This window comes from Mauremys reevesii, linkage group 9 (genome assembly GCF_016161935.1).
Source record: "Mauremys reevesii isolate NIE-2019 linkage group 9, ASM1616193v1, whole genome shotgun sequence".
Taxonomy (NCBI): domain Eukaryota; kingdom Metazoa; phylum Chordata; order Testudines; family Geoemydidae; genus Mauremys; species Mauremys reevesii.
The window spans coordinates 12,034,265-12,061,383 of NC_052631.1; the positions used below are offsets into that span (position 1 = coordinate 12,034,265).

Consider the following 27,119-nt stretch of genomic DNA (forward strand, 5'->3'; position numbering starts at 1 on the left):
GTAGAGCAAAAGTCTAATGCTGTTGTCATAAACAAAGGAAGGTGTTTTTGTTCCCCCCCGCCACCCCTATTGTGCCTATACGGAGCAATGACATCTGTAGTATACACTAAAAGGGTAAACTATTTCCCCATGCTTATTCCCTCCCCACCCCCCAGTTCCTTACATCTCCTTGTCAATAGCTGGAAATGGGCCATTTTCATTACCACTACAAACAGTTATTTTTCTCTCCTGCTGATAATAGCTCACCTTAACTGATCACTCTCCTTATAGTGTGTATCCTAACGCCCATTGTTTCATGCTCTCTCGCTGTGTGTGTGTGTGTCTTTTCCTACTGTATTTTCCACTACATGCATCCGACGAAGTGGGCTGTAGCTCAAATAAATTTGTTAGTCTCTAAGGTGCCACAAGTACTCCTGTTTTTTTTACTACAAGGGTAGTATCCCTTTAAATAGTTTGAGTCCTCTAATGGTGCTTACTGTTTTCTATGTTTTAGAAGCCCTCAGAAACCAGTCAGAGCAACAATATGTAGCTAGACATGCATGTTTGTGTATATTTCGTGAACATGGTTATTTGGGACCCATCTGTGCCTATATGGTTTCTTTGTGTTGTTGTCTGAAGAACAAAAGCCAAACAAAATCCTTCACTGTCCTATTGGATACACTAGTTAGGCCAAATTCTTCTATTTCTTCCAACCCATCTGTTGGAGGCTAATTTTCATATCCCTTGTTCCTTTTGCATCTCTATCTGATTGCATCTTTGTGTGTCTCTGCCTGCCTTTCCTACAACAGTGTAGTTGTAGCTGTGTCGGTCCCAGGATATTGGAGACAGGGTGGATGAGGTAATATATTTTATTGGAAAGAAGTTTGTCCAATAAAAAATACTACCTCACCCACTTCGTCTTTCCTACAGCATGGCAGCTCAGAGCAGAAGCTAAAAAAAGGCCCCTCTGGCTCCATCCTTCACCAAGAGATGACTTCTATGTCTCTTCTCATTCAGCTTCAAGGGAATATTGCTTTGGGGATTTGCTTGAAAAGAGAAACAATTTTCAAGAAGCTGTCTAACACCAAGGTTTTGTGACCATAAGACAAGCTCAAAGGCTGGCCATCTTCATCAATAGGCACCAACTTTCTGTAGTCCATTAATGATGGCAAGTGCAAAATGAAAGGAAGAAATTTTTCCTAGCATGCTAAATACATGCATTCTGTTTTAAGTTCCAGTGACAGGCACTTAGAGGTTGAACCTGATTATGAGCGGCTTTACTGCCTTTGGACTATCTATCTTCAGGATCTTTGGGAACACTTGATGGCCTTAATAGTATTTCTCTGCTGTTTCTGGTGTAACAGACCTTTTACTGAGCATCCTGTCAAGCATGAGGCAGAACATTTAGACTTTCTTCCTCTTTTTTTAGTTTAGCCCCTCTCAGTTGAGTAGACTAAAAGTAAAATTTTCAGAAATGCCTGGTGACTAAGGATCAGATTTTCAAAGGTATTTAGGCACCTAAAGATGCAGAGAGGTGCCTAGTGGGATTTTCACAAGCTCCTAATCAGGTTGGGCACCTAACTCCCATTGATCTCAGTGCAAGTAAGTTGGATTTAGGCTCTGAAAACCCTACATCACTTTTTGAAAATGGGACTTAGGCTCCTAAGTCACTTACATTTGCTTGAAAATTGTACCCTAAACTTTTGCTTTAGTAGCCAGTGCCTAATTGCTACTGATCAACTGCTTTGGCTCTAATCTCCATTTCACACTGAACAATTTCAAATACTAGCCTCACAATTGTGATGCTGGGAGTCAGAGTAGCCCAGTTCTGTTCCTGGTTTAGAACAGGCCTAATTTAATGTCAAGCAAAGAGGGTCCCTTCTGCTACAGCAGATGGCTCAATTGTTGATCATTAAGGTACAAAAGTATCACACTTGGTACTAGTAGGGAGGGATCACTAGATTAAAGAACACTCTGTGCAGGTATTTGGATTTGACATATATGGTCCCATTTATTCCAGCATCTGAGTTTGAGTTTTGCTCAGTGGCATCTAGTAATCTCCAGACTTTTTGAAAACTTGAAGTGTTGGAGTATTAGCTGTCAGTTAAGATGCTCCTTTTGGAAAATCAGTGGTGTAGAAGCATTTCTCTCAATTAGATCGTCAAGCACTTGTCAGGGACAGTTTTGTTCATGTGACTCCGAGTCTGGGGAGAAAAAAATGAAGAATTAATTTTAAAAAAAGTTATTTGCTAGTTACTGGGTCACTATAATTCTTTGATCTGGGTGATTTAGTTTCATGGATTTTCATTTCTTCTCAAACTCCTTGTGCTTTTCAAATTATATCTTAGCATATTTTCAGTAGCAATGAGCTGAAGATGAGCTGCATACTTCTATAAGGGCAACTTATCCACCCTTTATACATTGATCAAGACATCAGATGGACTATTGGGTTTGAAAAATAATATCAGGAAACTTCATAAGGCTTGATAGATAGATAGTCACCAATTTAGAGAGTTCCACCCACTATTCAGTAACCATTAATGTTCTGCTTTAGATTGATTTATTGTCATTTATTCAGTTCCAACATAAAATCGTCCTTTTGTTCGGTTGAGTGGGATTTTGTGGTTTGATCTGTGGGCTTTGTTCTGAGATGATGGAGAATAATACAACATCTGTCCACTGCTCTTGGACTCCTCAAACTGAGAGAGAGAGAGAGAGAGAGAGAGCGCACCAAGAAGCAGTGATGGATAAGTCTTTCGGTGCCAAAAAAAAAAAAAAAAGAATACAGTCAATGTTCTATATGAATTTATAGAAAACCATCATAAATTCTTGTTCCATTTGCAGATGTTGTTGTAACAAAAGTAGTGCTATATATAAAGTTTGAAAGGAGTTTCCCAGAAGGGAATTTTAAGGGGATAATTGTCCGTAAGTGGAAGGCTAATTAGTTAAAATAAAACATTTCTGCATGTTAAATTTATCTTTTCAGGACAATCAAATACATAACAGGTTAATTTTCGATACCAGTGATAAACTTTCCACTCTTGAATCAGTGTGTAGCAAGCATGTCATTTTAAGTGCCAGCACACACAAATAAAATGCTCTGTCATGAATTTAATGCTCTGCTACATACACATTTTATTCTTTTTTGTATGTAATAAAAAAAATCTGAGCACAGAAAAGTAACAGGCAAATCTCAGCAGAGCCCTTTAATTGGTTTATAACCTGATAACTTGTAATCAGTTTTATTGAGGGACTATGCAGTTTTCAAGAGAAAATTAACAAAACAGAAACAGACAAAAATAAAAGGAAAAGTATCATAAAGTAGAAAAAGAGAATATTAAATGCTTTGTTTTTATCCTACCACATGTGTATTGCAAATACAAACCTAATATAACTGAAATTTTCTGTATTTGTGTTTGACTTGGTGTTTGTATTGCTTACACATTTAAAATAAAATATAATAGAGGCATGTTTGAGGTTTCTCTTTTATAATTTGCTATAACATTTGTTTGTCTCTGTAACCAGAAGATCTTGCAATATTTTGAGAAAGAGTTGTCAGTATATGAGTAGATCAGTTCTGATAGTTTTCCCCTTGTCTTTAGGGTTTTCTCATTCAGCATTTACATTTGGTATAGAGAGCCATATCAGCCAGTCTAATATAAATGGTGCTCTGGTGCCACCAGCTGCTTTGATTTCCATCATCCAGAAAGGTCTGCAGTATGTAGAGGCTGAAGTCAGTATTAATGAGGTAAGGAGGTTTCTTGATGTCTACAAAAGCATTATGTGCTTGCTTACATTACATTTGAATACTGGTATTTTTTTTCTTAACTCTCTTGTGTCCTATTTATTTACTTTTACTTCAGATTCCTTACTGCTGGTGTTCACCATGACTCCACTGGTGGAACCAGAATGGAGTGACATAACTGTGTAGGGGTTCTGCCCAGTGCAGCCACACAACACCAGGCATGGTGTGCTGGCTCATTGCTTAAAGGTCCGTTATCTGTGGAGTTTTTTTCCCTAATATAATGTTGTAGTTAATCCAGAAAATACACACATTATAAAATAATAGTACAAAAGAACAAGAATTCTTACTTCTGTTTGAAGGTTTTCGTTCCATGGTGAACTGAGATTAATGATAGGCAAACATCTAAAGGTTCTGGGGTTCAGTTTAGAGAATAGTCCAAAAGCTTGGGGACTTATTCAAATTCTTTAAGATTTACTACCCCCTCTTTCAACTCAGGGGCAGTCTCCCTCTCACCATCACCTACCTATCAGTAGGCCCGGAAACTTCCTTATCTTTGAATTGTTGCTCCCTTCTCAGTGGCATCAGGATTTTCAATAAATGGCCTTGTTTGTTGGGATTTCCAAAGTCTATGGTGTGTCCTGAATGAAAGTACTGAGAGGAGAGGCTACAGGGTTCCCCTAACTATTGTAGGTAGAGCCCCTGTTAAGGTGGGTTGGGTGGGGGGTGAGGAGGAAGAGGAGAAGACCCGTACAACTCTAACTGTCAGGGGCCTACCATTGGGGAGGGCTCATGGAGAGAAAGGAAGGGCTCACTAAATGGAGAAAACATTTGAATTTGGTTAGGACAGGAATGATGAACATGCTCGGGAGACTCATATTTTGCCTGAACTGGCTTATTGATCTCTAGTCGGCTCTATTATAAATGATGCTTCCATGATTATTCCATGAGTGTGTTTCCAGCAGTGGAGAAAGATACATATCTAAAAGTTTGCTCCTGTAAGGTATCAGCTTCTTGCAGTAGAGGCCTTTATATTTGTCAATTAAGCTATGGCAGACAGATTTTGCATTAATTCTGGTGTCCTCACAATCTCTCTCGGGTCTTTGAGTTGGTTTAGCTGCAGCTTCCGCAGCTTGAGTGAAAGAAATCCATTGCCTCAGAAAGGGTCATAAACCCAAAGCAAGTGCTCAGAACAGGAGAAGGAGAACCTCTATTTGTCACTAGGAATCCCTCTAGATTCTAAAAATAGACCCTCATAAGGCCTTAGCTAACATAAAAGAGACTATTTTTTACAGGGTCTTGCCCATTTCATGATAAAATTATTTGTTTTTAAATTATGCTAACACTGTTTAAAAAGAAACAAAAACTACTCAAAAGCACCAGATATTGTGTTTATGGAAAATTTCATAGGACTTCATAAGCCGTAGTCTAAACTTGCAACGTATGCAGCTCTTCAAAGCAGTTGGATTTTTTTGCTGCAATCACTCACATTTAAAATATTCATAAGTAGCTTACAAAAGGTTATTTCAAATGAAAGGCATATAACTTTTGGTCCCAGAGCCTCTGCTAGAGGCCTACCGTGGCTTGTTTACTCACTATATATGATGATCACTCTAACTTTTGAGTAAAATTCCAGGCCTAACCGCAGAGAAATAAATGATATCATAATGGTCCCTTCTGACCTTAAAGTCTATGATTCTATGATTCTATGTTCTGTATAGCATTTCTCTCTGCATTTGTGACTGGTTGCCTTTTTATTATACTAAATTACAATTTTTGGAATGCACAGTTTTCCCTGGAATTTTTGTTGTTAATGACAGCTAACATTTGGTGTTATCTTTTCTGTGTGTTTTTCCTCTCCCCAAATTAGGATGGTACCTTGTTTGATGGTAGGCCAATAGAGTCTCTCTCACTGATAGATGCAGTAATGCCTGATGTGGTACAAACAAGACAACAGGCCTACAGAGATAAACTTGCACAACAACAGGCAGCAGCTGCTGCTGCTGCAGCTGCAACTAACCAACAGGGCTCTGCAAAAAATGGAGAAAATACTGCAAACGGAGAGGAGAATGGAGCGCACACTATAGCAAGTAAGTTGAGGCAGAAAAAGATCTCCACTTATGTACACAATTGTGTGGCTATATCCCTGTTATATATTATAATAATAATAATACCTAGTTCTTAGATAATACTTTTCATCAGTAGATGCAGCCTCTTATTGTATCTGTAGTGTACCCCTCAGATAGTAAATGTATCCATCAGATAAAGGGGCTTGTATCTGTAGCCCCATGACTTGTGGAGAAGTTTATATGTGATATTTTAATAGTCAGTTTCTCTACAGTGTGGGGGATGGAGACTTCTAAACTCTGGGCCATCAATACTGTAGGCCAGATTCTCATTTCCAGCCTAGCTCCTTTGTGCCACTGGGGATTATTGCTGTAACTTGCCATCTGAGAATTCCCCCCAGGGTAGGGGAGCTCTCAGCTTGAATAAAGCCATCAGATGTGACTCCTCTGAGAACTGCTTCTCTCCACCCTCACCCCAGTACGGGGATAGGGAGCACAGAGGGCATAACTCCACTCCACCAATCCTCAATTAGTCTAAGTTAGAGTAGTGCCAAGGTTACTCTGACTCATACCAGTGCCAGCACAGGGTCAGACTGGCCTATTCAGTCAGGCACCTATAACCAGTTTCCTGGTGGCCACACCAAGAAGATCGCAACTGCAAAGGAGAATAATCCAGCCTTGCATGGAAATTTAATATAAATCACTTTGATACCAAAAGATGTGTCTACCTTCTTGCAACAGTACAGATCAGTTTTCTTGTTTCATTATTCAAAATTATTTGACACAAGTTCTTACAAATTTTATTTACTCATTGGTTTAGTATTGGCGCTGTGCTGTTTAGTTGTGATTAGTCATATAAATCATAGTTTTGGATAAGTTTACTCGTGTAATCAGGTTCATAGTGTGAAAGCTCCCAGAAAAGAAATGTAGCTTTCTGGAAAGGCTTGATTACATGAACGTTTTAGTGAAAAAGAATGCAATCGGGCACAAGAGCAGCCAAAGAAAATTTTGACTGATTATTCATGTAAAGCGTGTGCATTATTTGCCCAGCTTTACAGTTGCATTGTATTCGTTTCTTTAATTTATTATCTACAATAAATGAATCTGGAAAAACAAACTGCCTCCATACATTTTATAAATTTCAAAACTCCATAGTAATATTTCCTTGTTAACTGTGAGTTGTAACCTCAAGCTTTAGAACTATTCTACTAAACTAGTGTAAAAATATGATATACCAGCAACCCCTACTGGCTGGAACACCAAAGCATATTGATATTGATTCTCTTCAATCAATACAGTTTTTTATATGATGCTCTAATAGCTTCTTCTCTTCTCTCACACACAAGCACTGACACACACGCTGCTAAAACACCTTTACTATTAAATTTAAGCAATGTATGTACAGTGGTTTTGTTTATACAGTGACTGCCATGGATAAATGTGGAGCAGTTTAATGTTTACCACTCTTCATATTCATCTTGGTTTTCTCTAAGAAAACTCTCTTGAGGTGAAATAATATTTTTAAAAATAGAGAAGTATTGGTGGTAGCTGGCAATAAAGCTGTTTTTTAATGATGAATTACCCGGAATATATTTTACAGAACAATGAGGATTCAGTATACCTTCCACATGGAAAAGCAACATGTAATCATAATTTAATACTAGCTGTCAATACAAGATAAAAATCTCAGTTATCAGTGTACCATGTATCAAGAAAATGTCTGCCTGTTAATTAAGATAGTTTTTAGAAGTGAAGGGGCTGAAATGTTGATTTCACACTCATTTATAGCCATTAAAATTTAAAGTTAAAATTCAGAAGTTTGCTATTTCATGTACAGTACAGGCAATTGATTTCACATTCATAAGATAGAAATCAGGTACTAAATGGATGAATAAAAGAGAGTATAAGGCCTGACAAATAGCGAGAGTATGGTTTTTTTAAATACAATTTTTACAGTGATTTTTCACAAGTGACTATTAACTTTGGCTTCAGTTTTTGGTGCCCAATGTGAGACACCTTAAGAGAGGGCTTTTGGTGCTTTTTGTAATTCACGGTCCCTTTAAGGTTTCTCAAATTGGATATCTGAATCTGAAATCACTGTTACATTCAAAAATCTTAGCCGTAGGTTCTGTGAATTTACCTTTCCAGAATAAACCTACCAGTTAATATTCAGCAGATGAAATACATTACCCCAAGCTGTAAAAATCCAAACTCTCTTCTGTTGTTTTCCATAATTCAGATAATCATACGGATATGATGGAAGTGGATGGAGATGTCGAAATCCCTCCTAACAAAGCAGTGGTGCTACGTGGTCATGAATCTGAAGTATTCATCTGCGCCTGGAACCCTGTTAGCGACCTTCTAGCCTCAGGGTATGTTTTCACAAAAGGAAGCAAAAATGGCAGTTCTCATTGCAACTGGGTATTCATATACTTTGCAAACACGGTACGTTATGCCCCATAGACAGTATCTCTTCTGCCACTGTCTTGAAGTTCCTGACATTAGAACTTTTTTACCCCTAGGAACAATTTTCCCTGCAAGGTATGAGCGCTTGGCAGCATCCAGCTGCCAGAAGATTTTCAGTGTACTCGGGTGAACTTTAAATGTTAGGGGATAAATGGCTTCCTTTCCCCGTCTCCAGCCATATAGGGGAAGGCCAGTTAGTCAGAGATGCATAGCTGATTGCTCCAAATCCTGGGGGATGCTGTCAATCAACTATGCATCTCTGACTAACTGGCCTTCCCCTATATGGCTGGAGAGGGGGAAAGGAAGCCATCAGATTCTCCCTATTCTAGTACCAGTGTGGTATTCACCCCTTTGCATTCTTTCCGTTCCCCCCTTCATTGTTCCTACCCTCGGCCTCTTCTTTTGCCTCCTGAGGGGAGCTTAATGGCAGCTTCCAACGGCTGCCTCCCTGCTTGTGGCAGAAGCAGAGTTGGTTTTCCATCAGCAGTGAAAACGATGGCCTTGCATTGCAAGGGTGAGAAATACATCAAGGACACTCAGGACAAATATAAGACGTCTGAGATGGAGGATAAAAGCTGGAGACTCTCCAGCCGAGATCAGGACTGTTGCAAGTATGCCAGCGCACTATGAGACCTTGAAGGAAGGCACTGACTCTTGCTACGTCTCATCTGTAAGATGGAATAGTAATACTTTTCCCACTTCACATGAATGTTGTGAAGATTAAATCGTTTAATGTTGTGAACGCTCTATATAGTACATGTAAATCTATTACTTTGTACTAAAGACCAGTAGTGGTTGGATTTTTGTCTAATAATCTTAAACAGACAGTTTACCTAATCATTATCTCCCTTAGAAATTCAGTTATTATAGTTTCCAGTACTTGAGGTGTGTGTAATAATTTAGATATTCTGATGCTAATTTATAGGGGTGGGAAGATAACAATGTTAGGATTTGTTTGGGATAAATTAACAAATCTTACAGATCTGCTTTCTCAGGGAGGGGAAAGCCTGCAGAATAAAATTCTGACTGGAAAACAAACGTGCATATGAGAAGTGAGAATGCTTCTATGAGTCTGATCACACCAGACTACTATAACTGTCCGTGGAGTGACTGTAATTGGGACCTGCTCTAAGATCTACTGACTTTTTTTTTTCCCACTGATGTGTTTTTGAATGTTTCATGGAAAATATATTAATATATAATATTTTTTAAATCAAGTTTCTAAAGAGGAGATCACACTATATGTCCGTGCTTGTTGAAGAGGACACTGTCTTTTCTGTTATGAATTAATTTTGATGTTATTTTGATTGCTTAGATCTGGAGATTCAACAGCACGGATATGGAACCTCAGTGAAAACAGCACCAGTGGCTCCACGCAGCTGGTTCTCCGACATTGTATACGAGAAGGTGGGCAAGATGTACCAAGCAACAAAGATGTAACATCCCTGGATTGGAATGTAAGTGGAAATTACAAGTTCTTGAAATAACCTGAGAAAAAAAATGCAATTTTGCACAGTCAAAAGCTAAGGGTACATCTGCACTGAGGCTGAGGTGTCATTTCCAATTTGAATAGATGAATGCATGCTAGCTTTGCTCCAGCTAACATGCTGCTAAAAATGGCAGCACAGCTGCAGTGGGACAAACTAACCACCGGTACCTAGAGTCTGAGGGCTTGTCTATACGTATAGCACATCGGCACAACTGCAGTGGTTAGTGAAGATGCTGTGTACGCCAACGGGACAGCTTCTCCTGTCAACAGAGATACTCCACCCCCCCGAGAGGCAATTGCTATGTCAACGGGAGAATGCCATCGACATAGTGCTGTCTACACCAGGAGTTCAGTTGGTATAACTGTGTTGCTCAGGGATGTGGATTTTCTGCACCCCTGAGAGATATAGATATACTGACGTAAGTCTGCAGTGTAGCCCAAGCCTCAGTTAGCACTGGCAGCTAACTCACCCAGGCCACCGCAACTACACTGCTACTGTTAGCGCATTAGCTTGATCATCTATCCAAGCTGGAAATTGCACCTCTGGTTGCAGCATGAACATACCTTAAATGACAAGGGCTTTGCATCTTCTGTTGTTGCTGTTAAGCGCTTCTATTTTAGAATCATATAAGAATTATATTTTCATTTTATTGTATGCATCTCTCTTTAATATACTTCAGGTTCTGGACTAAATAGCATGACCCTTATGCAAAACATTTTCTATTTGAAGTTTCGTTGTGCCCCTTAGTTTTGAATTGTATAATAAATGGAATAACTTTTTTGCTGACAGAGTGAAGGTACACTTCTAGCAACCGGGTCATATGATGGATTTGCAAGAATATGGACTAAAGACGGTAATTGAAATGCTTTACATTTCCATTATATTTTTCTGCGTAGTGCCTCACAACATGTTTCTCTCATTTCTAGAATGTAATCATTTCAATGTAAATTTTCAGGTAATCTTGCCAGCACCTTAGGGCAACATAAAGGACCTATATTTGCATTAAAATGGAACAAGAAAGGAAACTTCATTTTAAGTGCCGGAGTGGACAAGGTGAGATGATTATTGGCTAAATAAATTATTTATTTCATGATTAAATTATGCGTGACAAACACCAAAATAAGAATTTGGTAAGCACGTAGAAGATTATAAAGTCATAGAAAGTATGGATTTATAAAGAACCAGTTGTGCTAGATAAACTTGATCATGTGATGTGGAGTTGGGAAATTAGTTGATTTGAATGCAGGTGATAAAATGGGCCTGGTTCTCTTTGTTATAACAATATAAGTCAAAAGTAACTCCCCTGAAGTCAGTAGCATTACACCAATGTAAAACCAGTGTATCTAGGATATATTTTCCGAGGTACAGTATCTCGAAAAATGGAAGAATGAAAAATGGTACTGTATCTAAATGTGGGGAAGTGGCCAGTGCAGTGCAGCGGCAATCATTGCTGAATCAGGTTTAGACCACATCTTTAAGAAAAATAAAGGAAGAGGTAAAAGCTGTTTCTGAAAAACCTCTCAATTCAGACAGTAGTGAGAACAGGGTGGTATTGAAGAGTAAAAACATAAAGGACTGAGAGGGATTGTTTAGGATTTTCTGGGCTTATAACTCAGAGTGGGGGTACAAAATTGTGCAAAGGTAAACGCAGGCTTTGCTGTCAGGAAAAATTTGATTAGATCCAGTTTGATTGTGAATGATCTCCCAAAAGAGGAGGTAGAAGTCTCATTGCTTCAATCATTTAAAACTCAACTGGAGAATGCAATTGAGAATATAGTGTCAGAAAATATTCTGTATTGTCTGGGAGATGAAAAGGGTCATGTATTCCATGAACTAACTTCTGTAAGAAAATATCAGGTCTGTTCATGCTTCCATTGAATGCAGTAACAAAATCCTCACTAACTTCTGTCACAGTAGAATCAGGCCCATAGGATATAATATAATTAATTTTAAAATATGTTTATTTTGCCATGATAGTTGACTTACTCATATGAAATATTTGTATAGCAGAAAGATGCCAGAGTATTGGCAAACTGCTCAAAGAAGAGTTTAGAAGAAGGTAACAGAAATAATTTAGTAGCTGAAGAGTTTGATTTATGAGATTAGATCTAAAAGCTATAAATATATATAGTTCTTCTAAGTGTCAGTAACAGAGAGCACATAATGGCCTACAAATATTTGAAGTTAAAGGAATTATTTAGGATAAGACAAAAAGGTATAATTATGAGTAATGTGATTACATTAAAAGGGGGGAAAAATTAAGATGCAGTCAGGAACTGCTTGCTTCCTGGCAATTAAAATATATTAGGGTAGTCTTTGAAAGGAAGTGGTAGAAGTCCCAGTGTTTGGGGACATGTGAAACTAGACTTGATAAAACACTAGAAAATGTACAATAGTGACCAATCCTGGCCAGCAGGAAGATGGCTGTAGAGGACCTAATATCCATTAATGATGGAAAAGACTTATGATTTGTAGCAGTTTTACAAGTTTGTTTATTTTCTAACTCAGACCACAATTATTTGGGATGCCCATACCGGAGAAGCCAAGCAGCAGTTTCCCTTTCATTCTGGTAAGTACTTCTCTGCAGGTGACAGCTCAGATTGGTCAAAAACAGAACAAAAAGTTTTAAAATGTTAACGTGCTGAGCCTTTTCAAATCTAATATACCTATTTATAGCTTTTTAATTTGGATCTGACAGCACACAAACTGTCTGAGTAATATACCTTTGAAAAACCAATTGTGTGTGTGTCTGCTACCATCATTGATAACCTGTATTTCAGTCTGTTATGTTGTATGTGGGAAAAAACTATAATAGACATGTATTATTGTAAACTGGCATGTCCCTCTTGCTAAATGAAACATTAATGAAAACTAACTTTCATATCATCTGTGTGAGTTTATTTAAGAACGTACCCAAAATTAAGATCTGTTTGTGTTTTATATCTTTATGATGATCCAGAATTAAAATAGATTTATTTAAAAATCAAAACAGACAAGTCCATTTCGTTATTTCTTTTACCCCTGGTGGCTTGGGAGATGGAGCAGAGGAAGCAAAGTATATGGCATTTGGTACCTGTTCCGAACTCCCTCATGTTCCCACCTTTTTTACTCCACTAACTTCATGGACTTAATGGCATGGCAACAACCAGAGAGGTCACTACTGAATAATGTAAAGCATTCACGGCTACTTGGAAGGAGCCGGGAGTAGTATTTGCAATGAGCTTCCAGCTCCTGCCAGCTGAGGTGCAAGGACCATGATTATGTCTCAAATTTGGATCAATTCATAGTGGCTTATTGTGCTATTAAACATCAGTGTGTGTCTTGCCTTCTGTAGAATTTTCATTTCAGATGTGTTCCCTGTTTTGATTCTTTCCTATTAAACTTAATTTCATGTGTCTTCATTAAACTGCATTTGCTGGTCTACATTTCCCACTGCTCTAACATGTTTAAAACCCTTTGTTAATTCATTCAACTTGATTTAGTCACTCCCTGTTGGCATTTGTTCCAAGTTACAAAGCTGATGCACTGAAGACCTTTCCAAAGTACATATCTTTAACTTAAATATCTCTCCTTATTTTTCTAGCACCAGCACTAGATGTTGACTGGCAGAGTAACAACACATTTGCTTCTTGCAGCACAGATATGTGTATTCATGTCTGTAAATTAGGACAAGATAGACCTATCAAAACCTTCCAGGGTCACACAGTAAGTAGTGACTTGGTTTCTATATACTGAATGAAGTTTTAAAATCTCCTTATTACTTAATTTGTTGGAAAATGTGTGTTTGCTATTTGATAGTATCAGTATATTAGTAGTAGTATTAATCAGAGATGGGGGTTGTATTGTGCTAGGCACTGTATGCATATATAACATCAACCAGTCCTTGGCAAGAGACAATAGGTAGATACCACAAACAGGGTAGGATGCACAAGGTAACAGTGAAACATTTATGATTAGAGTAATCAGCAGTCACAGCACACCAGCTGCCTTACCATTGTCAAGTGATTTTGAAGTTCTCCTATGTTGTGGTGCTTAACAGAGAGATTTGAAGGAGAGTAAAATGGTGGCTTTGAGATGCACCCAGGCAGAAGAAGGCACAAAGGTGCTTTGGGAAAATTTGACTATTGGGCAATAAGGGTTGGTATTGCTGGTGGAGTAGAAATGGGTGTTGATAGTATTTTGAAATGTAACTGTACAAGTACTCCTAATTATTGTCTAACTTTATTTTTGTAAGCTGTCGTTTTTATAATGGAAACAAAACTTCAACTTTATTTTCATTATTCAATTTTAGAATGAAGTAAATGCAATCAAATGGGATCCGACTGGTAATCTTCTGGCATCCTGTTCTGATGACATGACTTTAAAGGTAACTGCAGTTTTGGGCAATAATACCGTTTTATAGTTATTGTACACTGCAACCTTTGTGTTTGTTTGTAGAGATCTACCATGTGCACTACTAGCTTTGTTGTTTGGCAGTTCAGTAATTTTAATGTCATTATTTTATTCTTTAACATTTTTCCTTTTTTAAAAACCTGACTTAGACATTTCTAAAATATCTCTATTCGTTAACGACAGTCTTTCATCCAAAGGGCCCAGCCCTGTGAACTTATGCATTAACTTCACGGGAATTTGAGTATAATTTACTATACACATGTAGCAGTTTACTGGATTGGGCCCATTAATAATTGTGTGATTGCTTAACCTTGTAGTTATAGAGACATTGCTCAGTCATGCTCAAAGAGAAATGTTACTATCAGTGTAGTGTATGGTTTATGTAGGACCAGGCTGCAACTAGCTCCTGTGCTGGCTTTTTCATAGCTGTCTTAATATTACTAGTGGTATACCACTACCTCGATATAATGCCACCCGATATAACATGAATTTGGATATAACACGGTAAAGCAGTGCTCGGGGGTGGGCGGGGCTGTGCACTCCAGTGGATCAAAGCAAGTTCAAATAACACAGTTTCACCTATAACGCGGTAAGATTTTTTGGCTCCCAAGGATAGCGTTATATCGAGGTAGAGGTGTACTATCATAGCACCTACAGCTCCAGGTATGGACCAGGCCCTCATTGTGCGAGGTGCTGCACAAATACAGAACAGAAAGGCAGCCCCTGTCCAAAGACCTTTGCCATTTAAGTATTAGGCAAGAGATGGGGAAGTACAAGGAAACAAGGAGGCAGTATTGATCGTCATGACAGGCAGTGGTTTCAGCCTGTCCTTTATTAGGTTTTTCTGTAGGCACCATGGCAGAGGAGAGTTTTAAGGATGCATTCGAAGGACGATAACGAGTTAGTTTTGCAGATGTTTACAGAGACCTTCTCCCATGAACATGGGGCAATGTGGGAAAAAGCATAAAGGTGTTTGACTGAGAATTTAACAAGTGAGCAGTAGCGTCTTTCGTCATGCAACCTGTCTGCCTGCCATGCAAGTACCTGTAAATGGGTCTAAAAAAACATTCTCAACATGGCCACGTTTACCATATTGCTTGCTACCCAGTTTCCCTGAAAGATTGTCTGCAGTCCTCTGGCCTTGCTGACTCAACAGGACTCCTTGTTATGCACATGAATAATTTACAGCCGCATGATACCTTACAATACAGCTTGTTTAACTGGGGGAAATTATGGAAATAGATTAGCATGAAGGGTCTGCCATTGCATTAGGAGTCCAAGCTTAGATCCCACGGTGGTAGGTACCTTAGAAAAACTGAAGATGGACTTGAATTGACTTGAATGCCTTGACCATTCTCATTTTAGAGTTGATGCTTTCCAGTATCATTTCATTTACACACCTCGTTATGTTAAGCTAGTGGCAGGTGTTTTAGGAACCCATCTGCTATTACATTCCATACACTTGGCAATACTTAGGCACAAAAGATCTGATGTTGCAAAGTATTTGAGAGTGGGCACCACCATTCTTCAGTCTCCCTGAAGGACAGGTTAAGATACCCTTCCTTCCATTGAATAATATCTTACTTTACAAGGAATCCCCCTGTAGTCAGTAGAACTATTTATGGAGTTAAGATGTAGCTAAACAAGAGTCAGAGTATGAGTACCTGGCCTTTAATTTTATTTTATATTTGTTAATACAGAGGTCACAGTCCCTTCAGATTCTTTCTAAATACACTTTGATCATTATGGCTCTAATTGTGATGTAACTGGGATTTTGGATGCACCCTTACAACACATCAGTGCTTTTTCTTTTACTAAGACTTTATATAACAGAAATATGCAAATAGATACTGCAAATGTTTCAAACCAGGAAAACTCTGTTGTTTATCTTTTATTTATTTATTAAAAGGGCCTAGTGTACTCTGCAGCTCATTCTCGAAGTGGAGCCTTTCACCTCCAGGTTGCTGCTTGACATCTAAACCAGATTGACAGCAATCTCTTCATTTCACCATTTCACAAGCTGTTTGATGTCTCGTGGTCTTCCACTGTAGTTACTATTGGATAGATATCCCCATCATTAACCCCCTCATTGCAGTTAGCACACTTCTTGGCCTTTCCCAAGTTGTGAACGGGGAAGAAGATTGAACTACTCATGTTTAGAGGTGGTGTTTCCAGGTTATGCTTGAGCCACCTGGATATGGTGGTAAGGGGAGCCTCAGACTGATGATTCCAATGTGTTTTCAAACCAGTGGATAAAATGAACACTTTAGTCTCTAGGGTTCTTCATACAGAAACTTTTACTGGTGCTGAACAGTCTTCACAATGAGGGAAAAGGAACTAGATTTTATGTTTTGATCCAGCCGTTTTAAATCAGAAATATAGTAAAATCTTTTCTCTCTCCCCCTGGTGCCTTCTGTCTTTAATGGGATTGTGATTCATGAAAGCATCTTAACTTTAAACACATGTTTAAGTGCTGGCCATAACAGAGATGGACTTAGGAGTATGTTTAAATGCTTTTCTGAGTCACGGCTAAAGTGAAGCGAGCTAAAATAAGACAAATTAGATATCATTAAAGGAAAAAAATTGCACTTGTACAAATAATTTCAATGAATATCAAGTTTCAAATGTATGCAAAGCTTTATGAACGCTCCCAAACCCGTTTTTGTAATGAAAACACAAACCCTTAAAGGAATACTCTGTTTTTGTTTCATTATTTGTATGATGATAGCATGTAGGAGCCCTAGTCATGGATTGGGATCCTATTGTGCTGTACAAACCCAGAACAAAAAAAGTGATCCCTGCCCAATCTAAGTAAAGTCTTATTACCTTACCAAGTCAAACACCTTAACAGTTTTCCATTGTGCGTATATTATTCTGTTTGAAGAAGTATATTTCTGAAATATCCTTTTCTGCACCCTACCCTGGTAGCACAAAGTCTATTTAAAAACAAAGCTCAGTGATAACCGTGATAATCCATTCATACAGCTTTGACACAAACACCACTATATGCACGCTGTATCTTAGCACATGTCCATTGACTTCAATGGTCTTCGGATTGGACTTGCAATGAGCATGCATGCATTTGTTTAGGTAGGAAATATTGCATGTCACTCCTTTGTTTATTTTTTAACCCCATGCTGTACTGATAACGTTAAAGAAAACATACACCTGTCTCCACTGTAAAGCAACCAGCGATGGTGTATGATTTGGGTGGCCTAGAAAGCTGTCAGTTGAGCCTTGTTAGCTCTGAGCAAGGAAGAGGGTGGGAGAATCCGTATGTTCTAATGTAGTGTTTATGTTTAGGGTATTAATCTGTTTTTTCCTTCCATTTTTACCCTAGATCTGGAGTATGAAACAAGATAGTTGTGTCCATGATTTACAAGCACACAACAAAGAAATTTATACTATCAAATGGAGTCCTACAGGACCAGGAACAAACAATCCAAATGCCAATCTTATGTTAGCAAGGTAATATTTAATCCTTTTATCATACCAGTCAAGAAGTTGACAATTCCCCCTGCACCCACCTTTTTCCCTCTCCTCCCCTTTTCTCCTTCTGTAAATTAATGTTAGCACTAAGTGGACCTCTACTTTAGGAGATACTCTGGCATTAAAGAAGAGACTTTAACACCATCAAAGGAAAACAATTGAATAAAATTGAAATGTAATCCATCTGTTTTTCCTTTGGCAGTGCATCCTTTGATTCTACTGTTAGGTTATGGGATGTAGACAGAGGAATTTGCATCCACACTTTAACGAAACATCAAGAACCTGTGTACAGTGTAGCTTTCAGCCCTGATGGCAGGTACCTGGCCAGTGGCTCTTTTGACAAATGTGTTCACATCTGGAATACACAGGTACATGCTGTTTTTATATGAACCAGTTTGTTTGATTCGTGTGTTTCAGACTTATTCAGTGAATCATATATTGTTCTAAGGCTGTTTCAGCTGCTGTAGCTTTGTATATTCAATATAAATATTAAATATAGTATGTGAAAGTAGCTTTCTTCAGTTCAAATGGGTCTTTTTGCAAATTTTTGACAAGGTAAAACTTAGAACATGACTTCTCTGTGTAAACCACAAACTAATTCTCACAGACATGTTTATTCAGTGTCACAACTTCAGCATAAGGATTCAACACACACGCATACACTGGGTTCTGAAAAGTATAAATAGCTGACTTGTTCATACATAGTTATAGCTATTATCCAAAGCGGCTACAGTCAGTGATATATGATGTTGTTGCATGTGTTGGATCCAGTTCCAGAAAAGAATAGCTGTATATCCAGAAATTCTGAAATGTAATTGCTGTTTTACAAGGAGACCTCTGTACTAGGATATCCTGGTATACAGGATAACAGAGTTTTTCATAAATGTTTTAACGTGATGCTTAATTTGTACGTGAGATCTTACATGGATCATTTCCCCTGGGGAGAATTCACTCTTTAAAAGTAACAGGGAAGTTCTACATACCGTACAAACTCTACTTACTCGTGTGCGTTTTATTATTCTAATTGCATATCTTTTCTCCCCCTGTGTAGACGGGTGCTTTAGTTCACAGTTATCGGGGAACAGGAGGGATTTTTGAAGTTTGCTGGAATGCAGCAGGAGACAAAGTTGGAGCAAGTGCTTCAGATGGTTCAGTAAGTATAGTAGAACAATCTCCAACATTTCTTACACGTGTATATTTTTTTAGACAGTCGGATAGGCTGGAGGACAGTTGACTAAAGAGAGAGAAATTGTGCTTATTCTGAGGAAGAATGAGTACAAATAGCCAGTTATCTAAAATTTTACCTATTAAATGTGGAATAAAGCTGCACTTGTTTTCCACTTAATTTAACATCTGAAATTAAGGCAAGGTTGGAGGTTGTCTCTCTTGGTCACAGGGGTTTTGTGAAGTGTAATCCATTTTGATTTGTCAAATCCTTTAAAATTGTCAGATGCAAGTGTGAAATATTACGATTTTGAGCCAGGAAAGGCTCTACAACAACATGTACTATAGAAATATGTACATAATAACTGGTCTGTTCATTTCAGTGTGGAAACTAGTTGTTGCTTGCAAGTTTTTCATTTCAAGAGAACTGATCAGTGTAGGGGGGCATTTTTTTTATTTCTGATATGAATGAAGTATCATTTGAGTTGCTATTGAGAATTAAACAAAGCCAGGGTATGAATTTCTGAGTGCTCATTTGGTTACAAGTCCCTTTATGCAAGTAACATTTTGCTTACATTGTTTGGAGTGCCCAGGAGATGAGCTCCTAAGTTCTAATAAAGCATGAATCTGCCCTTTCTTCCCCGTAGCAGTGACACAAAGTGTGGCCTTCCAGTTCTTTTGACGTCAGCCTGCAACAACGCCGCATTAAAAATATTAATGTGTGACTCTGCACAGCAGCCAGGCAAACAGTGACTTCTTAATGTCATGGGTTAATAAGAAAGGAGAGAGACAGGGGTCAAGCCCAACACAAATCAGAAATAAGAGTGTTGGGTAAGAGCTATTATGGGCATGTACTCTGGAGTGCCATAAGTAAGTCAGTAAGTGAGTGAGAGAAGCTAACCTGGTACCTTCACAGTCCAGAGACTCAAATGACCTTAATACCAAGAAGTTTTCCTTCAAGCAATGAAGTCAAGTGGCTTCCAGTTAAATCTTTCTGGATGATAGAAAATGATCCCTTCAGACCCTTTAAGAGGACATTTGATAAAGTAAATAAACTGAGGACAACTTTTGGGAAGGCCAAAATAGATTGGTTTGTTGTGGTTCAGAACAGAAAGTGGGCAGCTCTCTTGAATACAAAAAGAAATGAAACCACATTGCAGAGACTTCATCTCAGTGAAAGAAAGTTTTCATATGGTCTGCATCATGTAAAAATGGGTAGCTGGCATTTTGGTATCTCTAGGAAGGTGTTGGAAGCCCTAAATTATCTACTGGGAAAGTGTAGGGATTTGTCCTCTATTTATCCTAAAGGAGAGAGAATTTGAATATATTCAGACAAAATGTACAGATATCTCCCCATTAAGTTCACGTGTCATGTTTTAATTGAACATTTAAAAAACTGTTATTTCTACTGTCTCTGGTGAGGTTTGTTAGTAAAATGACATCTTTAAATCCACCCACAGCTTCCCCACTAATCCAGAGCTAGTTCTACCATAAACTGGGTAATAATGAAACAAATGATGGACACAAATGTAGTTTACATGTGGTTTTCTTTTTCTGGTAGGGTAGTCTCAATTTGTAGACCTGAAGGAACTCCAGGCTCTAGCAATTGATCCATCTGCTGATTAGATTATAATAGGAAACTGTGTACTATTATATGTTCTTTTCTTGGCTGGTCCAGTCTGTTCTAATATTTTCACCCTCCCACAATGCAGATTTAATGAGATCTTACAGTACTCACAGACTGGCTCCAGATAGATTCCTTGGCTTTTAACTACCACATATTAGGCAAAACAATTCACAGTATCCTTTTTTTTGTTTTTGTTTGTTTCCCATAACAAAAAAGAAACAGTTGAAGTTCCAGTTAGGTCTTGTTTTGAATGACTGGGATATAACCATGTTAATCCCTTGGGTTTTTTTAATCTGGAGAAGCAAAATCCATATAAAACCCCTCTTTAACCATTGTGTTTCTTTACATGCTAATGAATTCTCTATGGGGCAAAAGAAATGCAGTTGTTCAATATCATTGTCATTTATGAGCAACTTTTGCTTTTGCATAGGAATGACCTGAGACTAGCTATTTTTGTCAAAATATTCGGTGGATCCCATGGCGGTGATTATTATATGTATTAGCAAAGCATTCGGAGACCCTTAATATGGCCTTAGTGTGCTGGGAATTGTACAAACATAAAAGAAAAAAGAACGACCTTGCTACAAAGAGCTTGCAATTTAAAGAAGGACAAGACACAACAGTGGGGTGTAGAATACCACAGGGATTGGAGATTGTGGAACAGAAGACAAGTTTGGCAATATTAGGAGCACCTGGTTACATGTTGTTAGCACAGCACACGGTACAATTTTTTGCCACTTTTTAACCAAATGGGCACCAGGAGAAATACTCAGGGAATAACAATGTAAAGGGTAACTTTCAATAGCACGTAAATCACATTTTAAAAAATGACTTAGCTACTTAGAAGCCTCAGTGTCCATAAAAGTCAATGAGACTTTGGCTGCTAAATCACTTTGGTGCTTTTGAAAATTTTACTCAGAATCATTTGGTTTTGTCTGTTGTATTCATAGTTTACAGATGATGCACAATGTTGTTCGCGGGTTTGTTTTTCCTGCCAATAATAGATTTGTGGTTAATTTGCATAACCTGTTTTTTGTTGTTGTTGTTATGACCTTATATTACATGTAGAATTGTATAGCTGTAAAAATGCTGTGCAGTGTGCATTTCTGTATATGTATTTCTTTTTTTTTACAGGTTTGTGTATTAGACCTACGGAAATAGCGCTACTAGTTGGAAGCCATGGACCGACTATGAATGTGTACATAGCCAAAATGACTGTCCCTAACCCATGTACTGCTATAGTCCCAATTGAACCATGGCCAGTCCAGTACAGCCAAATCTAAAAGAAATATATACATATATTGTATATAAAATAAAATAAAGATTACACCCTGAAGAGGATGACAGAGTTTTGTCACAGCTTGTGAATCCTGTTCACCAAGTGCTGGAATCTGCTGTGCCCCAAAATAACATTTAGAAGTTTCGCGTATGAAAAACAGAAGAGAGAGAAATATACCATACAAGAGCAGACCATACATGTACCAAATTTGGAAGATACTAATGACAGCCTTTATTTCTCCCTTTTTAATCCAGAGTTGCAATGGTTTGTGGTTTTGTTTCCCCACCCCCTTCTCAGTAGTTGAGCAGTTTGCGTGTACAGAGAAAACGGACTTGCATAAACCTGCAGCGGTATTTTGTTCTTTGCTTTTAAACATTTGGTTTTTTTGTTTCATTTTGGTTAAGTTTACGGATGCATGAAGTAAGGGAGTGAATCGGTTCCTTGTTTATATTTTTTCACCTTTAAACAGAGTTTCTTTTAAATATATATATATTTTAATGCATTATTTCAAGAGGTAGAGTGAACTTGATATTTGGTACATTCTGTGGCTCCGAGAGCACAATTTTGAGGGGGGAGGGAGGGTGGAAGGATGGGTGACTGGGGGAGAGAAAAAAGAAACTCACCTCTGAGACGTGACATTTCATGTCCTGTTAATCTATAAAGTACGTCAGCAATGGGTATAATGCTGTGGATTTTTTCTAGTGACACGGCTGAAATGCAGTAGTTTCTTATTTGGGACATAATTCTGCCAAACTTAAGAATAGAAGGGCGCACGCATACACACACACACACACACACACACACACACACACACACACACACACACACAATACAGGGATGCAAATAAATAAATAAAAATATGCATCTTCTGTTGCTTTGAGACCATAGCTAAATTATGGTTAAATTGTGCACTATTGTGAAAAGGAGCAAAATGTAGTTTTTTGGGTTTTTTGAGAAGGGGGGTGGTTGATTGGTGGTTGGTTTTTGTTTGTTTTTTTAAAAGATTAAAATCTTTTTGGACGCGGGTTCATGCCACAGCTTCTACAAGACTTGCCCATCATTGTTCGTAGGAGCTCAGATGTCTAATGTAACCAAATTCCAGTATTAAAAGTATCTAATGTAATTTTTCTTTATACAAAAAAAAATCTTTGGCATATATTTGATAACACTGCCGTTATCAGGCAAAATGTTTACTACCTTAGATTTAAAAAAACCTTAGAAACAGAAGACTTGCTTCAAGTTTATTTGAATAGCAGTGATTCAGCTTATTTAAAAGATGAATACTTGCACTAATTCCCCTGCTGCTCCAGTCCTGCAGTTTGTTGTATCTTGTGACTACATTTTTCCCCAAATATAAGGTAGATGTAAGCTGCTATTTTTTTAATAATCACTACTATATTGTGTCTTTTACTCTGTTTACAATATCAAATATTTTTCTTACAGCGACATATATAAGCGGCAAACCTTTTTCTGCTCATGTGATTAAAAGTATATTGATAGTGATTTTATTTGTAAATTATAGCATGAGGGTCATGTTTATGCCTATATGGAGTTGAAAGGGTTTTGTCTCGCATAAGATTCCAGGCGTATAAATCTCTATAAATGAGGTTGTCAAATCTATGTCACAAACATTTTACTTAAGAAATGGTTTATATTAGAAAGCTTTGCAAAGTTATCGGTTTTATAACACTATTTCAATCACAAATTTAATTTTGTGGCTTATGATCGCTTAACTTTAACTTCTGTAGTTAAGTATAAATTGATTTAACCCAAATAATGCAGCTTTTACATTTTAACAGAATTGTTCTTTAGGGATTGATTTCTGCTGTTGCCACAGACTAACATGACTTGAAGCAAGTCTGAGTTTGGCTAAGGTAGGGTGGCAGTTTGCCGGTGATAAAGAGAATACATGCATTCATAATATGTACCCCAGTTATTATCAGTGGGGCAGGTAATACTATAATACACGAATCTAAAAACAACCAAACATTCATATCCATAAAGGCAGTCATCCATGATGGTTCTGTGCCAGCTGTTTTTAGGGTTTTGGAACATATTACTGTTTAGAACAACTACCCGGTGAGTTACAATATGTAGGAAACCTAATATGTTGAGTGTCTGGCACTTGAAATATTGCTTTTATTGCTGGAGGTCCATGATTGTGGCTGACCTCTGTCATTATTAAGAAAAAATAAAAAAAAATCTGTGCAATAATTTTAAACTGTGCTCCCAGGAATAGACACAAATGTTTTGAGTATATTTAAGCTGCATTTTTCCTTTAGCAATGCATTTGTCGATTGCACTGAATTTAAATTGAAAGTCAGAGGTGATTCTTGATAGTACTTTTGTATTTTAATATGGACAGTTTATTCATTTTCATACAAGTTATTGGATGGTTGTTTCAGCGAATTTAAAAAAAAATGTTGTGGAATTCTGTGACATAACTGCAAAACCACAGCCATGTTTGATGGTATTGCCACATTCTTTTTCTCTCAGTCTTCAGCTGTTTTAGTTTTGAGTAAATCTAGTTGCTTAAGCATAATGTCAAGTATCCATAATTAGAAAATACAGAGCTTCATTACCACAGGACTGTGGGTTTTCAGATGTTTGTACACACTGCAGGAATATCAGTTTCATAGGCCTGGGTGTCTCTGGATACATGAGCCAGACATCAAGCTGGTGTGAATCACCGATGCTCTGCTGCAATGGAGCTATGAGGATCGGGCCAGTATATTTTTTGCTGCTGTTCTTTATCAACATGCCACAGTGCTGCTCCTGTTCTGCACAAACTTCCTCTTGTCTCATGTATTATACAGAGTTAACCATGTGGGTGCATGGTGCTTATTTCCATGTTTTATGTGAGGCAAGAAGGAGTACCATGGTCATTAGATTCTTTTCTAGTGCTGAGACTCGTATATAGTAGAACAAAATAGATTTTCCACACTGCTCCCTTCAAGGCGTACATGCCTAATATTATTAAGGCCCCAATTCTGTGAAGACTTAAGCACATGTTTAACTTTACATGCTAAATGTCTCACTGAAGTCAATGGGACTGCTCCCAGTATGTGAAGTTAAAGGTGTATAAATCTTTGCATATGTTTGCTGGAAAAAATGTTGGCTTACAGAGTGAATTCTTGGGAGGGAACTTTAGTTAGGGAAAAGTGGGGTCACGTTTGTTGATGGGATGAGGCACGGGCTGCTGTCATGTTTGCAATCTTTTTTTATTATCAACTTAGTATTTTCTTTTTTTCCCATTTCTGTATAAGGAGTTCCAGGTTTTCCTGGAGATATCATCATTTTCTATTTTTGCTTTGGCTCCTGTGATTTAAAATTGATGTAAAGAGTCCCAACCCTTTGACTTTGTAGTAGTATTTACAAAGTCCTCATAAAAACTTCTTTCTTTTTAATTCTTTTGTGGTCTTGATAATTCAGTTTGTTTGGGGAATACTTCTTTAGGGGGTTAAATGGTGTGTCTGGCAGAGGACTGGAACTCTTGTATGAAATACTAAAAGTGCCTCTTTTTCTGGGTTGAGGGAAGGAAGTAATAATTACCAGAGTTTGAATGACATGACAGTTGAAACATGTTTCTGGATTTTAGGACACTTTAGTGAATCTTAACAGAAAGGCCAAAGATTTGTACCAACTTTAATTTTTGTTTTTAAATGCATTCCTTTTTCCTTACACTGCTTACCTCATGTTAGGGTATTTAAGGAGACATTGCTGACTTTAAAGCGTTCTCCAACTTTAGGAAGTGTAGTAGGTACAATAGGGCTGTTGTACCAGTTCACCTTAGCTATAGAGCAATCTAACAGCTAATAAATTTAATTCTGTCATATAAAGGAACTTCATTAGAATCGCAAAAGTGGCTTTTCAGCTTGTAAATGAAAGGTTGTATGTTTCCTCTGTTTAGTAAAGAGAAGACAGGGGCCAGTTTTCCAGTCCTTACTCAGTCAAAAATCCCATTGACTTTTTCACTTCAGGGGGAAGCTTTTGCCTAAGTAACCATTGGAGGATTGGGTCCTTCAAAGTATTGGACAATGTGACACTTAGGTATAATAGGCCAGGAAAAACTTAGTGAGAATTTTGCTTGAGCAAGCTCTGCAGGATTTAGCTGAGTATTCCATTTGCTTGGCAAGCAGTACTCTCCTACCGACTTCCTCTTCCTACCGAAAATGCCTGTAGAATTGTATGAAGAGGGATCTCCAGTAGTCTGCACAAAGCAGGAGCAATATTGTGGCATGCTGGAAGAAAGTACTGGTTTGGGAGATGGCAGTAAATCTCCATGAAGATGCCTGGCATTTTCCCTGGTGAAGAGGAAGGTGTGATGCAGTTTTCACTCCTTCCTCTAGTGCAAACTCTGAAATATCACGTTCAATAGTGACTTTTTCAACATGAATATGATTGAAGGCAGACAAAACAATAGAAAAGTGCACCGTTTCTTTTTAAAAATTGCAGATTTTGTGTTAATAGTGCTTCAGCTCCGTAGTTTTTGAAGAGCTACAGAATTCTCCTTTTCATCCTTTAAGTTTCCAGGGTTGAGGCCTGATGATAACTTAGGACATTAATTACTTTTTTCTTTTAAGTAACAAGCATTTTTACTCCATAATGGTTTCCTGGCATTAGAGGATAAATTCAGAAAAACAGTCTGCATGTTGTTGCTAGTCCAGTATATTTTGCAGTCTTGTTTCACAACAGACTGCAGTGTGCAGATCAGTAATCCTAGAATACAGAAATAATTTTTTCTCTCTCTCCTGACATTCACACTGTAGTTGTAATGGTTTCATTTTGAAGTTACAAATCCTTTGGGTCTAATTCTGTGAGCCTTCCTATAGCACTGGATTAAAATGTCTGCATCATTTCTTCAGTTATCCAGTTAAACTACAATTGTTGTAAAAGTGTAAACCAGCCCATGACAGTTTTTTGTACTTGTTTAAAGGACTTTTATTGTTCAGTTTTCATGATTATTGTCTAAAGAAGACTGATATAGATGTTCTATACTGTCCTGGACCATGTTAATTACACTATGATGTTATTTTGGTTCTACATCACAATGATTTGTCCCCAAAACCCATATCCCTTCTAGGCACATTTTCTGTTGCAGTTTCCCTTTGCATTGTATTGCTCTGACAACTGTAATTTGAATCAGATCTGAAAGAGGTCCAGAATAAAATATATTTTGATATTACATTGGCTGGATGTTCTGTAAAACATTTAATAAAATGTATTTGGTAGAGGATAGTTGCAAATAGTTGGCTTAGTAAAAAGAAGAGGAATGTTACAATAGGTTTACGTCTATGTTAGCACATGCTTATTGTTCTTTATATTTAAAATAATGTAAAGTAACACTTTGTATAATGTTACAGGGGTAGTACTCTTAACAGATCCATTGCAGCAGAAGTGCTTTATGACCTTGATTCAGCAAGGG

At 37.8% G+C, this 27,119-nt stretch overlaps 1 protein-coding gene across 11 annotated transcripts in view; it reads left to right on the forward strand.

Annotated features, from left to right (window-relative positions):
* TBL1XR1 (TBL1X receptor 1) overlaps positions 1-26,879 on the forward strand; it is a 180,535-nt gene extending 153,656 nt beyond the window's left edge. For 9 of the 11 annotated variants that reach the window (XM_039488938.1, XM_039488933.1, XM_039488932.1 and 6 more), the window contains 13 exons: positions 3,582-3,727; positions 5,592-5,811; positions 8,027-8,159; positions 9,569-9,710; positions 10,533-10,596; positions 10,699-10,796; positions 12,252-12,312; positions 13,327-13,448; positions 14,035-14,109; positions 17,476-17,603; positions 17,827-17,992; positions 18,676-18,777; positions 21,550-26,879. In XM_039488938.1, the coding sequence (XP_039344872.1) occupies positions 3,582-3,727; positions 5,592-5,811; positions 8,027-8,159; positions 9,569-9,710; positions 10,533-10,596; positions 10,699-10,796; positions 12,252-12,312; positions 13,327-13,448; positions 14,035-14,109; positions 17,476-17,603; positions 17,827-17,992; positions 18,676-18,777; positions 21,550-21,576 (1,484 nt within the window). In that variant the 3' untranslated portion in view covers positions 21,577-26,879. Of the gene's footprint in view, positions 1-3,581; positions 3,728-3,842; positions 3,971-5,591; positions 5,812-8,026; positions 8,160-9,568; positions 9,711-10,532; positions 10,597-10,698; positions 10,797-12,251; positions 12,313-13,326; positions 13,449-14,034; positions 14,110-17,475; positions 17,608-17,826; positions 17,993-18,675; positions 18,778-21,549 lie in introns of those variants that run through there. The other 2 variants (XM_039488941.1, XM_039488942.1) reach the window with 2 other exon arrangements.
* Positions 26,880-27,119: the final 240 nt, after the last annotated feature.